Source organism: Canis lupus, chromosome 23, assembly GCF_003254725.2.
Source record: "Canis lupus dingo isolate Sandy chromosome 23, ASM325472v2, whole genome shotgun sequence".
Classification (NCBI taxonomy): Eukaryota; Metazoa; Chordata; class Mammalia; order Carnivora; family Canidae; genus Canis; species Canis lupus.
Window position 1 is genome coordinate 43,665,849 of NC_064265.1, and position 17,735 is coordinate 43,683,583.

The window sequence follows — 17,735 nt, forward strand, 5'->3', positions numbered from 1 at the left end:
GGGGTTTTTTTTCCCTTATTTCTCTTTTACCCCAATTATCCAGGAAAGGCTGCCTGCATCTTTTGAAAGCTCTGATGTTCTCAATGAAAAGACCTTCTAAATGACCTTGTTTGTCTCCCATGGAGTTGCATATCACAACTTCAAATGCCTCACTAAAATGTTACCCGTTTGGCATCAGTATACAGAAAAAGCTGCACTCTGTGATAAGAAGTACAGTGGTGTTTTCCTAGTGAGAGACTAGAGTTCTTAATAGAAAATGGGGCAATATAATTTCCTCAGATTTAGCTGGTATTTCAAACACAACAGTGCTTGTCTTGTCTTCTAGAACTAGTCCATAAGGAATTTGTAGGGACAGTACCACATGAACCAAAAATTAATATTCTGCTCATGGGACTCTATTACTATTGCTCCTTTAGAAATCCTTTTTCCAGAAATGTTCTTCTTTGGCTACAAAAACAATTACTCAATGCCTTTATGGATCAGAATGGCAGTTGGGTAGAGGAAGCAAGTATGAGAGACTCAAACTAAGTAACTGAAACTCTTGGGTTGCCAAACTTGCAGAATATGGTTTGTAACTAATGGTATGTTCATCCGCTCTCTCACTTTTTTGTACTTTGTTTTATTCTAGTGAGAGCCTCGATGACAGACTACATTTAATGTGTATTCCACAGGGGGTAAAAAAAAGCCCTCATGTGAATGTAAAGCTGAATTTAAATTTAAATATTGCAAAGTCAGTTCAGACCCTAACACTGCAGATTGACTCTGGTCCTGTCAGATTCTCAGCAGTGTCTATGGCAGTGATGCCACCAGAGGGCAGGGTTTGACTTCCGGACATGGTGGCTTCCTCCTTCCCGAGGTAATTTAGGGTCCGCTATAACAGCCATCAAACCTCTTAAACATCTTATAATGATTCTAAGCTCAGATCTCTTTTCTGCTGTACTTATGCAGAATCCTGGAGTTTGGAAAATGGTTAGAGAGGGTATTTTCTAGAATAATCTGGCACAACAGATATTTAGTCAACTCTCATAATTTCAGAGCCCCTACTAAGTATTCAACATGCCCTTGGACATTTGAAGGTTACTCAGCAGGATTTTACCTTTGATCTGTAGTTTCCCTGGGATGATATGAATATAATACTTGAAACACAAGCTACTAATAAAAATATAGTATACAGTTAACTTATTCCATAAAAAAACCCAAGAACTACAGAACCAAGAATTGAAAAAAACCAGGGGTACTAGAATAAGGTTTCTTAAGAGCTGCACAATTGACATTTTAGGCTAGATAATTTTTTGTTGTGGGGTCCCATCCTGTGCCTTGCAAGATGATTAGTAGTATCCTTGGTCTCTACCCACTAGATGCAAGTAGCATTGCCCCTCCCCTCACTCCCCCTATTTTAAGAACTAAAAATGTTTCCACTCAGCATAATACCTTCCAGTTCCATCCACGTCAAAGCAAATGGTGGGTATTTGTCGTTTCTAATGGCTGAGAAATATTCCATTGTATACATAGACCACATCTTCTTTATCCATTCATCTTTCGATGGACACCGAGGCTCCTTCCACAGTTTGGCTGTTGTGGACATTGCTGCTAGAAACATTGGGGTGCAGGTGTCCCGGCATTTCACTGCATCTGTATCTTTGGGGTAAATCCCCAGCAGTGCAATTGCTGGGTCATAGGGCAGATCTATTTTTAACTCTTTGAGGAACCTCCACACAGTTTTCCAGAGAAACATTATATGGTCTCATTCATTTGGGGAATATAAAAAATAGTGAAAGGGAATACAGGGGAAAGGAGAAAAAATGAGTGGGAAATATCAGAAAGGGAGACAGAACATGAGAGACTCCTAACTCTGGGAAAGGAACTAGGCGTGGTGGAAGGGGAGGTGAGCAGGGGATGGGGTGACTGGGTGACAGGCACTGAGGGGGGGCACTTGATGGGATGAGCACTGGGTGTTATTCTATATATTGGCAAATTGAACACCAATAAAAAAACAAATTTAAAAAAATAATAATAAAAATAAAAAAATAAAAAAAAAATGTTTCCAGGCATTGCCAAATGTCCCTAGAGGGCAAAATTACCCCCCCATCAAGAAGCGCTGAATTCTCGTCTCGAGAATGAAATGATGACCTTACCCACGCCCCCAAAATAACTGAGCCTTGAAATTTTAGAATCTCAAAAATATAAGGACCTGCTTTTTCAGCCTGTTTCCTCATCTGAATGGGAATGATGATACTTACCCTCATAGGCCTTTGTTGTTATTAGGGCTACCTTAACAAAATACCACAGCCTGGGTGGTTTCAACTACAGAAATTGACTTACTCACAGTTCTGATGGCACAGGGTTGGTTTCTGGTGAGACCTCTAACCCTCACTTGCAGATGGCCACCCTCTCACATAGCTTTTCCTCCATGCAGGCACATTCCTGATGTGGTCTTCCTCTTATGAGGACACTTGTCACATTGGATTAGAGCCCCAACCTCATGACTCATTTACCGGTAATTACCTCTTAAAAGGCCCTACCTCTAATACAGTCACATTGGGTATTAAAGTTTCAACCTATGGATTTTGAAAGGACACAATTCAGTCCAAAACAGGGCTCTTGTAGATACAAAAGCAATTATCACGATTCTTGGCACATAATAAACACTCAATTAATCATAACTCATAAATATTACTAATGTTAATACTAAGGCACCTTTATAAGTCCTCTTAGTGAATCAGATACCAGCAAAATCATAGAGGAGTGTGAAACAATGGTACATTAAATAAGTTTATTTGAACTCTTGTGTGTCACATTATGCTGAAATTATTAACTGAAAAGTTTACATTGGAATTTTCCCCACTGACATAGCTAATCACTTTGAGGATGCTCTGTCTGCCTCCATGTGAAGTTCAAAGGGCAGTAGGTCTTGCATCCCCAATGTGTGATGCGTAGTTAATGTTCCAGAAAGAAACTTGTAAGTACTTTGGTGGATTTCAATGTGTAAGAAATTCTATGCACAGTAGTTCCCCGTCCCCAACCTAATGTGTGGTTTCACTTTCCACAGTTATAGTTACCTGCAGTCAGGAAGCAGAGGTCTGTCCTCCTGACATAGTGTCAAAAGGTCAATAACAGCTTAATGCTAGGTCACAATCTACATCATTCACCTCACTTCGTCTCGTCACGTAGATATTTGATCATCTCACATCACTATAATAGAAGGGTCAGTATAATACAACGTATTTTGAGAGAGAAACCACATTCACATAACTTTTATTACAGTATGTTGTTATAATTGTTCTGTTTTATTATTAGCTATTGTTCTTAATCTCTCATTATGCCTAATTTATAAATTAAACTTTATCAAAGGTACTTATGCAGAGGGAAAAAAAACACACTATATATAGGGTTCGGTACTATCCATGGTGTCAGGCATCTTCTGGGGGTCTTAGAATGTAACCCAATAAATAAGGGAGGAGTACTGTAAATATTTCTCCAAGAGGAGGCTTAAGAGTGATAATTCACTTTCACCTTCTAATTTGTTTTATAAGCTTCACCTGTCTTACAAAAGATAGGCCCAAAATAAATTGGGGAGGAAAAAGAATAGTTGCAAACATCCATGGTCTTCAGCTAGAGCCAAGTAACTGTCGAGATTTTGAAATTGCAAAGGAACATGGGCCTTCTTTAGCCAAAAATATTTGCTTATAAAAACTCGAGGATGTTAGATATTTCTATCACACTGGCTTAGCATTTGAAAATTCTGCTGGCTCAAGTGCAACTGTGCTGTCTTATTTGGGACTGGGATTCCCTCCCTAACTACAGTTGATTTCTGATTGGAGGCTTGTAACTTTGAGGACAAGAACAGAGTCGACTTAGCTAGCTGGAAGAACAAGAAGACTTTTACTCTCATGAAGAGAAGGAAGTGCTGTTGTTACAGCAGGTTTGGGAAGAGTGGAGTCAACGTTAACAGTTGCTGACTTGAGCAGTTTTGTTGTCAGTAATAAAAGCAGAGACTGGGGATCCCTGGGTGGCACAGCGGTTTGGCGCCTGCCTTTGGCCCAGGGTGCGATCCTGGAGACCTGGGATCAAATCCCACATCGGGCTCCCGGTGCATGGAGCCTGCTTCTCCCTCTGTCTATGTCTCTGCCTCTCTCTCTCTCTCTCTGTGACTATCATAAATAAATAAAAATTAAAAAAAAATTAAAAGCAGAGACTGCTTGCTGAAAGCGGAGGCAAGAAAAGGAGAAATTGCTTTGGCAAAGTTAAAAACAAGAGGAGATGGTGGTCTTGGTGTGGCAGAGAATGTTCAAAAATATTTCCTTGTTCTTAAAGAGTTGCTGCTGCATGAGTAATATGCCACTTCACTACATAGCCCTTCTATGCAGAAATGCTGTATTTCCACTTTACAAACCAAGGGATGCATTTTATTTTACATTTAGAGGAGAAACAGACAATCGAAGGCAAAAGTGGTGCAGCATCTTATGCAGCTCTCTTGGAAAGGCTTCTTTTTTTTTTTTCCCTGCCGCTCAGACTGCACACAAATACTGGGAATATATTTTAATTTCAAATCTGACGTGTGACATCTGGTAACCCATTTATTGCTAATGAAGTTTTCACAGGAAGCAGCAGTCACCAGGATCTCATTGTATTTTTCAGTTGGCAAAGTGCTGTTACCTTTTATTGGCCCAGCATTCATGCCGCTTATCACAGGCTGTTTAGTTAGAAAATACAAGTAGTCCCACATAGAAGCGAATGGAATGGTAAATAATAGCAAGATAGAAGGGTCTAAACTTTTTGTTACAATCAGTGGTGTGGTTTCATTGTAATTCATATTTAAAAATTATGTAGGTATTCGAGAGAATGGTCAGAGCTGGAGAACCGTCCAGTCCAAGCAGCTTGTCAGCAGTGCCACCTGCCTCCCTCTCTGAGCCTCTCTGCCTCTTTTTTGGTACATTAGCTTCTTCCACTTCCAGCACCCAGTGCAGCTTCCCAATTCTCCTTATCCAGATTTGCTTGTAGGGGGGAAATTAGTCATTTATACCGTCGTATACATTTAATAACACTAACAAAAGTCTCAAATTTTCAGGATCTTATGACAGCTCCATATACACAATCTCATGAGGTTCCCAACAATGTTGTGACACTGACAGGAATTTTTTTCTTTTTTTTTTACTTCTTTGTTGTCATTATCATTCTCCAGATGAAGAAAATGAGTCACAGGTTAAGAGGAAAGCTAAAGACATCACAGCTCATAAGAGATAAATTCATTTACTGATTCAGATCTTTCAGTTTCCATCACCATGCTCTTCTACTGTGTTAGTCTGGCTTTTACCTGAGTCAGTGTATCTGTTTCCTCCCTCCGGCAGATCTTGGAGGTGTAGAAGTGGGTACTGTCAACCCAGTTCCCCCTTAGAGAAATTCCAGACATTTATGAATAAGTGCAAGGGGTATTTTACTGGATAACATCCTGTTGGGCACCCCTAAACTACACTAGTCCTAAGTGTCTGAAAGAAATACACAATCTAATGAATAATTCTCAAGCTATATTTTAGGAGTCTGTCATACTGACTTTAGGTTTTGATGCCTCAGAAGAGCCAAATGAAAAACATTTCAGCCAAGGGCACTTTTGTCATTTGGACTTGGTTTTGCTTATTAATCATGATTAGCAGCATACAAGCCAGAGTTGCAAATTAAGGTGACAGTAGGGCAATGATTTTAAAACATTAGTGTGCATCAGAACTACCTGGAGGGCTCATTAAAACATAGCCTGCTGGACCCCACCCACAGAGTTTCTGATTCTGTAGGTCTGGAGTGGGGCCTGAGATTTGCACTCCTGAGGAATTCCCAGGTGAGGCTGATGCTGCTGTTTCTGGGACCACATTTTCAGAACCATTGCTAGAAGGGCTCTGTAGGTGAGGGAAGCATCTAACACTGTATTTTCTAATTTGGTAGTCAGCCTCAAGTGATGACTGAACTCTTGAAGTGTTCAGCTGCTTTCAACTGAGATGTGTTGGAAACATAAATTATGCTCTTAATTTTTAAGACTAGGTACCAAAAAAAAAGTAAAATATTTCCATTTGTATACTGATTACATGTTGAAATGATAATATTTTGGCTATATGGGATTAAATAATATATTATTAAAATTAATTTCATCTTTTTCTTTTTACTTTTTTAGTATGGCTACTATGAAATTTTTAATTACGTATGTGGTTCACATTAAATTTCTTTTGAACAGCAGTGACCCAAAGAAGTGGAAAATAGAGAGCAATGAAGATTAGTAAACCACAGAAAATTCAAATCCCAAAAGCCATAAGTGCTTCAGGGGCCAAAGAAGATACATCTATTGGTCAGATTTAATCTAAGGGCCCCACTTTATACCCAGACATTTGCTGCTACAAGTACTAAATGTAGAAGCCATACAGTATCTGCCATTTGAGCTTTCTTTCAGCATTAATCAAATGCCTCATTATAATTCTTGAAATAAATGCATTAGATTAAAATAATGAAAAATATTTTTGCTGAATTTCTGAATGAAGAAAGCTCCACTAGTTTTTGAAGTTCTGAGCTTTCCTTCATTAAATTTCACTCATCCTTGCATTAGAGAAATTATAAGATTTATATTTTCAAATTCTTTTTATGTCTTCCGAAGACTTCACTGTTTACTTTTAACAATCTATGAAATAGAGAGGTGAGAACAAGTGTATTTCCATTCTAAACATTTTGTGATATTTAAGGGGTACCTGTATAAGATTGTGTCAGTGGTTAGTGACAGAGCAGACTATTTGACAGGACTCTAGTCCAGTGCTTTCTCTAAGAGACTATTCTGTTGTCTCAGTTTTTAATGCCTTAAAAAAAAAAAACACATAAAACTGTTTCAAAAATAAATGTAAGTCTATGATATCAAAAAAAAGTAACTCTCTGATAATATCAAACATTACCTTACAGAATTCATTTTCTTAGGGCAAAAAAATCTATTTAGCCCTTCAAAACACTGACTAATACAACACTTCAAAATAGTATTTCCAAATAATATATTACTGTGAGGTTCTTTTATAATACTCTGCCCTCACCCTCTGTGTTTTTATCTGGCCACCTGAATCCCATTAACTATTTGCTAAACTTTAAAAAGTTGTATTTTCCCCACAAAGAAACCTGAAAATAGGTTTGTTTCGTATGAGTTATTTTAACAATAACACATTGTGCCACCTTTTTCATAGGATGATGTAATCCAGACTTTCTAACTAGGGCATGAACCATGACTGGTTCAAAGCCACCTAATTAGTGAATGAGAAACTCAAAATTAGAATCCTAGGCTCTTTATACATTGTGTAGGACCAATTTGTAGACTATCATTCAGAGAGTATTCCTATTGCAATCAGAACATAGGACAATTTGGGGAAACATGTACAATATAGGTATTATTTGATCTTTCTAGCTTCATTTAAAATGTATGATCACGTGATTTCTATAAATGTTTAAAACTTTAATCTGAAATGAATTGCCATGTGGCCAATAATTTCTAACATAAAACTCATATAGCATATAAATTCTGCAGTAATACCATAATTTCTTAAGAGTACAAATTAATTAGTGCTTCCTTTCTTTCCCAGTAACTTTCCTCATACTCCTTAAAGTGGAATGTGAAATGAGACAAGCAGCTTCTGCTGCTGATTTAGTCTCAGAGAAGTAGAAAAATAAATAAATAAAAAGAAATAAAGTCTCAGAGAAGCAAATATGCAGTGGCTTAACATACAAAATTTGGGGGTTTGCTCACAAGTTGGATAAAACAGCTGTTGATGGAGATACCTGTATAGGAGCTGCCTTTTTCATCTGTTGAAAAAGAAAAGCTTGTGAACAGTCTCCAGGAGCCTTATTATTAAAAATGATGTTTCCTCCCTTTTGATGAATGGCCGAGATGCTGATCCTTTGAAATGTGATTATGATTCCCTTGGGGAAATTCAGTGAGTCCCTAAGTTTGAGGAATTTGGGAGTATAAGAGGACAGGAGTTTATTTATATACAAACTTTCTTCCAAGTTGGATTTATTTTCCTTTTCCCCTAGTCTGTGCAGCACAACTCTTTCAAGGCTCACTGAAGCCTTCCATGACCCTCTATTTTTAACATAAGAATATTTTCGACTATCACCAACATGTCAAAGGAAGATTTCTAGCACATGATTAGACTTAGGACATATATTTCATCCCTACCTGTTTCTCTTTTCTTTTTGAAAATAAAAAATAAAAATAAAAATACAACAAAAAACAGCCAAGAGTTAGAACAGAGTGGGAAGAAATATCATAGGAATAAAGGGAGTTAGTTGTTTGGGGGCTTGGAATATTCATCACAAGTGAGTTGTTTGAACTATTATGATAAATAGAAGCATCTGAAGTGGAGAGAAGCTGAACAGTAGTTTGGTGTTACTTTCTTATATATTAAAGTACTGAATCATTTCTAACAAGCAAAAATTTAGGATTACTTTCCTTGATGTGTACACCTAACTTGGAAGGAACTTCTGATTTTCCTTCCAGAAAGCTGAGTTCTTTCTATTCTTAGGCTATTTTGCAAAGCAAAGGGGAAGGCTAGTTGAAGATGGCAGGACATTTAACCACCATCACCACAGCTGGTTACAACTGGTATGTGCAGAAATAGGAAGGCAGTTCTGTTTTCATTTCTTGTGAGGGCGGGCCATAGTGGATGAAACTGACTTGGGAAAAGGGCCAGAAACCACTATTTACCACTTAGACGTATCATTAAATTTAAGGACACTGAATCTTGAGTACTTATTTAATATGGCAATAATTTTAACAAAATATATTGTGTGTCCTAAGAGAAATATTCACCTAGGAATTGCAGAGGTGAACCAAATCATCTCCCAGAAAAGTATTTAACATAGAGACGTTAGTTGGACTGCCAGCCATTCTCTCCTGCATCTGATTTAAAAGCAATTCTGGTCACTTGCCCCATGGTGCCAAGCTCTTTGCCAAGCTCCCTTCTTCGTGGCTGCCAGGATTACCACTGTGGAGGAGAGTACCACCAGAAGGGCTTGGGTGCTTCGCTAAAAGGCATGAGGGTAAACATGAATGGGGCAAGACTATAATCAAAAGCTTACTGGGTCCAAGCAACTTAACCATTATCTCCAAATAATGTGTAGGGCAACTTCCCGTCAAGATGAAGACAATGAACTTAGCAATCATGGGCATTACCCTTCTTTCTCCAAACACATAAAATATCAGATCACAGCTCTGAAGAAGAATTGAGGCCACATGGGGCTCCTGGGTGGCTCAGCCAGTTAAGGGTCTGTCTTGGGCTCAGGTCATGATCTCAGGGTCTTGGGATCAAGCCCCATGTAGTCAGGCTCTCTGCTCAGCAGGGAGCCTGCTTCTCCCTCTCTCTGCCACCCCCTAGGTCGTGTGTTCTCTGGCATAACCTCTCTCAAAAATAAATAATTTTTTAAAAGAAAAAAATAATTGAGACCACATGGGCCAGAGAAGAATCAATACCGGTTACACAATCAAGATAAAGTTTTAATGAGTTTACCAGGATGGAAGTCAAGACCATTAGACATGTGCACTAAAGGCAAATGAAACAGGCTTTCCTAGGTAAAGCCAGAAACTGGAAAATTACTGCCTATTGTGACCAAAACTAGATAACTTCTGCAGACCAGCAAAAATCTGAGAATGGGCGAGAGGCCTAATTTGCATTATCTGAAGAAAAAGTATGGCATTGGAAACTAGGCTGAGTACTGGCATTAAAAACTTATCCAGATCAAGTGAGTGTTTTATGTCCAAGCAGAAATTTCACAGGCCACCACTATCCAGACACCAGGCCTCCTAAAGAAGTTAATCCCCACTACAGATTAACTCACAGTCAGAGATTATAAAATTTTAGATGAAGGCAAATGCCAAGAAAGAGTGTCCACAGATGAAACAAACAGAATTTATATGAGAAGAACTACGAACTACAAATAGTAAAAGAATTGGATAGGGACTCTTAACATACAGATGTTTGAAATGTTTAAAGAGAGAAGGGTACAAATAGACCCCATAAAATAAGAACAGAAGGTTAAGAAATAAGAACAAGTCGATTTGAAAAAGAAACAAGTAGAAACTCTAAAAATTTTACTGCCAATTTCTATGATTCAATGAATTCACAAATGGATACTGACTAACAGTTGTTCCCTATAGAATGCCTCATTCATTACGGAGGGGAAAAAAACACACAGGAGCAGAAACAGTTGCTTTCTAAAGTCTGAATTATAAAATAAGAGCAATAAAGAGAATGACTTTTGAACAGGATGGTTTATTGAGCTGCCCAGCACTGTAAGCAAATGACTTACAAACACTAGTCTACTCTTTTAGATATCTGAGAAAGATACTTTGATAGAAGATTATTCTAAAATATAATTACTTTGTCTGTTAGTTCTCTCTTTATTATCATAGGAAACTATGTGGTATTTTTTTCCCTTAGATTACAAACTCATTAAAAAAGGAGCTTGTAATGAACAATTTAATTAGATTGGTCTTGGCTTGCCTAAAAGCTTAAGGAGGTATTAATATTCTAATCAAAAGTCTTGGGGAAATATTCTTAGCATTAGAAAGAAGAAGGAAGGAAGGAAGGAAGGAAGGAAGGAAGGAAGGAAGGAAGGAAGGAAGGAAGGAAGGAAGGAAGGAAGGGAAGGAAGGAAGGAAGAGGGAGGGGGAAGGGAAGGGAAAGGAAGGGAAGGGAGAGAGAGAGAAAGAATGTTTCTTAGGCTTGTTTTTAAGAATAAAGGAAGCTGTCAAGGAACACAAGGTATCTACTATGAAAGCAAGCGATGGATAAATGTAGTGTGACCACCAAGGGCCAGCTTTGTGTTTACAGCAGACTGAAAGTTCCCACCTGACTCATGGCCAATGTATTCAGCTGTTTAAGGTGACTTTTTTACTCATACTCTGAAGGAACAACATCCTGCTATTTTTAGCCTTTTATGGCAAGAGAAAGAGCTTAGCAATGATACAATTAAAAAAAAAAATCTTGCATGGTTTTTTGAGCCATGCCTAAGTCCATGTTTGCCTTGCATTAAAAAAATAATAATAATAAAGATTCAGAAAAACACATTTATTAAAAACAAACTGTTTGAAAACTATGCCCAGTGCTTTTGTGTTACTTCATTTAATTACCATAACAATCCTGTGCAGTAAGAATCACTGTTCCCATTTCCTACAAATAAGGGAACTGAGGCTTATGTTCAGAGAAACGAAGTGACTTACCCAGAGCCATACAGATTTGTGGCAAGGGAAGATTCCATTATAAATATTTTGACTCCAAATCCCATCTCTTTTCCCCTAAAGAAGAAATAGTGCTATGGAATTTATATAAGCCACACAGACTGTGTAAAAGCTATGGTGAGACCCAGAAATAGGGAGAGGTGGATCCTCCTGTGTTTTGTTGTTGTTGTTGTTGTTGTTGTTGTTGTTGTTGTTGTTGTTTTATCAGTATAACCTGCCTGCCTAAAACCCTACTGGGAGAAAAAGTAGGATAAAATGTAGCTGCTTTCTAGGACTCATAAGTTTGCCGTCCCTAAACATCACATCTCTTTCCTTTGGTTCCTCATCAAAACAGCGTCCTTTCAGCTTCAAAGAGAAAAGAACCCTACACTTTTCACACTCATTTATCATCATCATAGGTGCCTACTAATCACAGGAGTTCCATTTTACCTCTTCCTGAGAATCAGTTTTTCTCTAGAAAGCCTATCAGCGGCAACAGTGCAGACTGAGAATGAGATTTCTTGCACACCAGTATGGCCATGTCACCCTCACATCCAGTGCACATTCAGACCCCACACCACTGCCCAGGGGATTGTACGATATCTGTAAATTTACAAGAGCAGTTTCCCATGAGTGAGGCTGCAGATGTCTGTAGGGAGGGCAAAGTTCAATGATGACAATGTCTACTCTACCTCAGCTGGCCCACTGTTGCCTTTAAGTTCTAACCACTTTGTTTCCATACGTCTTCCAAAGTCCAAATGCCAACTTCTCTGGGAAGTGCCCCTGAGCACTCCTCCAGTCTCCCACCACCAAACTGGATCAATGATAAATACAGAATATTCCACATGACCCTGTTATGGTATAGTATTCAACACTGGAACAATTCTGTCTTTAAAGCTCTTCTCCCCGCCTTGCCCCCGCTAGACTCAAATGCCTGAAGGAATATGAACTTTTCACTTTGCATCCTTAACCCCAGCACATAGTAGGTGTTCAGCGGATATATGATAAATGGATGACTGCCCACTGAATGAACTGTTTGCATTTATGCTTCCCTATGCTTGCTCCCACAGTTTCTATCATCTAAAATTCCCCTTCCCTTTCCGTTCCCCTCAAATATGAGAAAAGTTGTTTCCTTACCTGGCAGGAAGTCTTGGTCGTTACTTATATAAACATTTATGTAAAATGTTCTTCTAATTAGTATACTCAATGTGATATCCAGAGTTTCTCAAGTGATATACTCACTTAAATAATAAATACCTTACTAAAATGTCCAGGGATGTTCCCCTAGTTGTTCAGAGCAGCCTTTTATATATTGAGTATTAGTCAACGTGGATCGATGGGACTGAAGAAACTGAACTCAGATTGTGAAGGAATTGGAGTCCAAACCTATGTTTATAAATCGGTTCTTTCAAATGCAAACTCTTTCCCATAGAAATTCTTTAATATATGATGGTTACGGTTCCAGGCTATTCAATAACCTTCTATCCACTCAGAGATAGTATTCATAGAACCAGCCTGAGACGTGTACTCTTAGAGTTAGGGTCAAGAGAGAAAAGAAAAAGAGGAGAATTTCCTCCCTATTTTCCAGCACCCAAGCTCAGAGCACCCAAGGGATTCTAAAGCATTAAGTTTATCCCTTCCTATCTGTTAGTGGCCTTGCATCCAAGCTGAAACAAATATTTACCTCTGCCCTAGTTTTCAGTTATAGAGTTCACCCTGGCTGCTTTTTAATCTTTGAGATTCTTTAACCTTGACATTTCCACTTTTTTCCTAGGCAAAATCCAACTGATCTCAACCAGATGTTAGAACAAATATGTAAATTAATACACATTAAGGCATAAATGACTGCTAGCCCATAAACCTTCCATGAAGCCTTTAATTTTTAATAGGGAATAGTTATTTACCTAAAGAAATTTATACTTCTAAGTTGGTATAATTTCAGCAACTATGATAAAATAAACTGAAAAGTCAGCAAAATGTAGGGAAATCCTTCTGGATGAGGAAGAAACACGTCACATCTCCTTGAGAGCCTAGCCCTAGTTTCCATTATATTTATTCCTTCTTTTCATCTTCTTCTGTTTTAGAAACCAAATACTTCTAAAAGTACCAAGGAGGTTTTTTTTTGTCTGTTTGTTGGGTTTGGTATGATTTTGTTGTTGGTTTTGATTTTTTTATGCAAGGCGAGGCCCAGGTTAACACTGAGTGTTTTCTGTAAGATCCTTTCAGGAACAAATATAAATTATTTCATTGGTCCCAAAGAAACTACTCTCAATATGCTATACTCATAGCTTTTAAGTTATATGCTATTTACTCATTCTTTTGTCCTCCGGCACACTGTTCATCAAACATTTATCATCTGTCCCCTGGAATAGTCTGGGGCCTACATTATTCGAAACAGGCCCTGCCCTCAAGCAGCTGATGTACCACTGGAGAACACTGGTCAACAGACCGTTATAGTGTCTGTATCCAGAGTGGCTTAGCAAATGGAACAGCCAGTTGCCTAGACAAGTCAGAAAGGCTCCACAAAGGATGTCACCTTTGCTTGTTTGTGGATGCTAATGAGAGAAGGGGGGAAGAAGTTCCAATTACATAAGGCTGAGTAGAAAAGGAGAAGATAATGAGGATAAAAAGCCAAAACCTTGGGTAAGGAGAATACCTACCTCTCGGGGGAGGCAAAGAGCCATTTAAGAAGCTCATTCTTCCTAGTGTTCTCTCTTAAGATCTGGCTACCTGAGTCTTATCCTTCTCACAGCACCACCTACCCCAAGATGGACACCACCATTAGGTGTATGTGTTCATCCAGCTCTCCTGGAGGCCAAGCACAGCTATCCTGGGCAGACTAGCAGTGTCTTATTCCTGTTCCTCTTCTTGTCCAGGACACCTTGCTACAAGAGAAATGGATGGCCAAGCCCTTCTATGGACCTGCCCCTGGTGTAGCAAGAGGGTCATTACCCAGCACCCCTTTCCTACCCAGACCCCCTCCCCCACCCAGCACCCCTTACCCACCTGTGCCAGATGCTGAGCTTCTACCTCAGAGTGTGCCTGTGCCACATCCTGTGATGTTACACTTGCAGTGTCCTCAGCCTCCCTCCCAAAGGTTTTCTGATGGACTCTGCTAGGGCAGAAGATGTTGATTTTCTAAATCACATAAATAAATAACTTGATTACTTATTATGTAAAATATTGAAGCAAATATTTGCAAAAGTCTTTATGGAGCCCATTACTGAGCATCTGATTCTTCCAAAAATCCTAAAGAACTGCTGCCATCTTAAGCCCCCACAAAAGATATGTTTTATTGATAACCCTGACCTATTCTGCTCATCTGACATTCCTGTTATATGAATGGTTAACCCCAGAGTTCACTCCAGAAATCTCTGGCAAGCACAAAAGTTAGGAGATTCAGTCTCTTTTCCTAGACTGAGCTGGAAGTTAAAGAATAAAGTGGGTATTGACTGTAGTGGCCTGGGAAACCATGGCAAGAATGCTAGTCCACAAAGTTTTGAGCCCTCTCCCTTATCCCTTCCTAAATCAGTTCCCACAATGACCAATTCCTCAGTAACCCAGAGGCAGCTATTCTGACCACTTCAGGGAGGATGCTAATAATGTTTATATTTAAGTAAAGATTATGAAATGTAAGATATGGTTTGAAGAATAAGATACAGATTGTCATACTTCTAAGGTTAAAGACTAATTAATTAGCCTTGCCTACCTCTGAAAAACCTCAAGTCTTCCTGAATAATGAATTTAATTCAGTGTTATTTTCTGAGATTTAGATTATGTTTTTAAAATCAATTTGGAAGCTAGGATTTACTTCTAGAAAAAATGTAAAAGACATAAAGTTTATTTACATAGGATCCCCACTTCCATTTGTCCGGAGGGTGTTTATCACTTCCTAGAAAAGCAATATGTTCTAAAAATTAATTTAAATGTGTAAACTTAGACTCTCTCAGTTCAGTTTTTCTCCAGAAAATATTATTGATTTTTTCCTAAGACTAAAGTTGAGTTACTATATTTATTATTGAAAAATAAAACTGCATGTTTATAACCCAAAGTTAATTTTTTTAATCTTTTCATTTTTATTTTCTCCAGGTGCATTTGGCATAGTGTCTGAGACTGATTAATTAACCCAGGAGATCAAAATGATCCTCAACTCTTCCACTGAAGATGGTATTAAAAGAATCCAAGATGACTGTCCCAAAGCTGGAAGGCATAATTATATATTTGTCATGATCCCTACTTTATACAGTATCATCTTTGTGGTGGGAATATTTGGAAACAGCTTGGTAGTGATTGTCATTTACTTTTACATGAAACTGAAGACTGTGGCCAGTGTTTTTCTTTTGAATTTAGCATTGGCTGACTTGTGCTTTTTACTGACTTTGCCACTATGGGCTGTCTACACTGCTATGGAATACCGCTGGCCCTTTGGCAATTACCTATGTAAGATCGCTTCAGCCAGTGTTAGTTTCAACCTCTATGCCAGTGTGTTTCTACTTACATGTCTAAGCATCGATCGTTACGTGGCTATTGTTCATCCAATGAAGTCCCGCCTTCGGCGCACAATGCTTATGGCAAAAGTCACCTGCATCATTATTTGGCTGCTGGCTGGCTTGGCAAGTTTGCCAACTATAATCCACCGAAATGTGTTTTTCATTGAGAACACCAATATCACAGTTTGCGCTTTCCATTATGAATCCCAAAATTCAACCCTCCCCATTGGACTGGGCCTAACCAAGAACATACTGGGTTTCTTGTTTCCTTTTCTGATCATTCTTACAAGTTATACTCTTATTTGGAAGACCCTAAAGAGGGCTTATGAGATTCAGAAGAACAAGCCAAGAAATGATGATATTTTCAAGATAATTATGGCAATTGTGCTTTTCTTTTTCTTTTCCTGGGTTCCCCACCAAATATTCACTTTTCTGGACGTACTGATTCAGCTGGGCATCATACATGACTGTAAAATTGCAGATATTGTTGACACCGCCATGCCCATCACTATTTGCATAGCTTATTTTAACAATTGCCTGAATCCTCTCTTTTATGGCTTTCTGGGGAAAAAATTTAAAAAATATTTTCTCCAGCTTCTGAAATACATCCCTCCAAAGGCCAAATCCCACTCAAGCCTATCAACAAAAATGAGCACACTTTCCTACCGCCCCTCAGATCATGGAAACGCATCCACCAAGAAGTCTGCTTCATGTGTTGAAGTTGAGTGACACACTTGAAACCTGTGGGTGAAGTAATCTTGTAAAAGAAGAAGCAAGAAAAACATTCCCCTATAGTATATTCCCCTTCACTATCAAATGAGCATTAGCTACTTTTCAGAATTTAAGAAGGTCATTTGGTCTCAGTGAACCTTTCTAAAGCTCTGAACAAAAGCTTTCCTTTCCCCGTGCAACAAAACAAAGCAAACCACATTTTGCCACATTTTACATTAGAAAGATGATGGCCACTCAAAGAATGAGGTCAGAAACTGGATGAATGTGATTGGGAAAATTTTACTGGCAGAAATTCCATCTCCCCAGTCTGCTCTTGTTCTGTTAAGTTTGATTTCCACATAAAGGTATGTGGAATATGTTAAACCTCGAGAGGAGTAACAGGGGATCAGAGCTCAAGATTGCTCTGCCCAATTTCCAAAGGGCAGTAAGCTTTTGTTCCTATTTAGCTATTAGCAACCCTGGCTCACTTGTACCTGCTACTGCACATTCTGTACATAGACTTGCTAAGTAGTAATTGTCAAGTTTCAGAAACTTCTGTGAAATTCATCTGTCTTACAGATTCACACTGCCAAAACATGCCAACTATTTGGCTTATTTGTATACAGATATTACCAAAGTCATATATAAAAGCTAAACTACTTGTAAAGGTGTTACTCTGGTCCTAGGTAGTAGTGTCTTCCTAGTCATATCGGTTGTGTTTCATAATCTGAGAAGTATATATATTTTGTGGTAAAAAGATTATATATCATAAAGTATGCCTTACAGTTTTAAAAAATATATGTTTTATCTGTATATGTATATCTATATCTCTAAACTGTTGTTACTTGATTAAAATCTGGTAAACATATTTACATTAAAATAAAATAATTTTATTGTAACGTATTTAATCTCCATTACTTAAAATAGATGCTGATTTCTTTTTAAAACAAGACAAATATAACTATGAACACATTTCCATTTAAATTTTAATACAACAGACAGTTTAATACTATTTCTTATACATTTTATATCCTGCCATTGCAAAGATAAATAATACAATTTATTCCACTGCACAGCATGGAAAAAATATATCCTTTTGAGTTTTTCAAAATTTTTCATGCAACAAAGAAAAAACCCATTTCTTATGACACTAATATAAGACACTGTTTTACACACAATTTTTTTAATAGAACTTTTCTAATTATATACATGATCATTGTAGGAAATGAAGATATAGTAAAGCATAAAAAATAAGTTACAATTAGTTTTCCTGCTTAAAAATTACCATTTTTAACATTTGGGTG

General features: G+C 38.0%; 1 protein-coding gene across 3 annotated transcripts in view; it reads left to right on the top strand.

Annotated features, from left to right (window-relative positions):
- The window catches only part of AGTR1 (angiotensin II receptor type 1), a 47,565-nt gene extending 30,231 nt beyond the window's left edge, over positions 1–17,334 (top strand). For all 3 annotated transcript variants that reach the window (XM_025448947.3, XM_025448946.3, XM_025448945.3), the window contains one exon: positions 15,320–17,334. In XM_025448947.3, the coding sequence (XP_025304732.1) occupies positions 15,370–16,449 (1,080 nt within the window). In that variant the 5' untranslated portion in view covers positions 15,320–15,369 and the 3' untranslated portion in view covers positions 16,450–17,334. The remainder of the gene's footprint in view (positions 1–15,319) is intronic.
- The last annotated feature ends 401 nt before the right edge of the window (positions 17,335–17,735 follow it).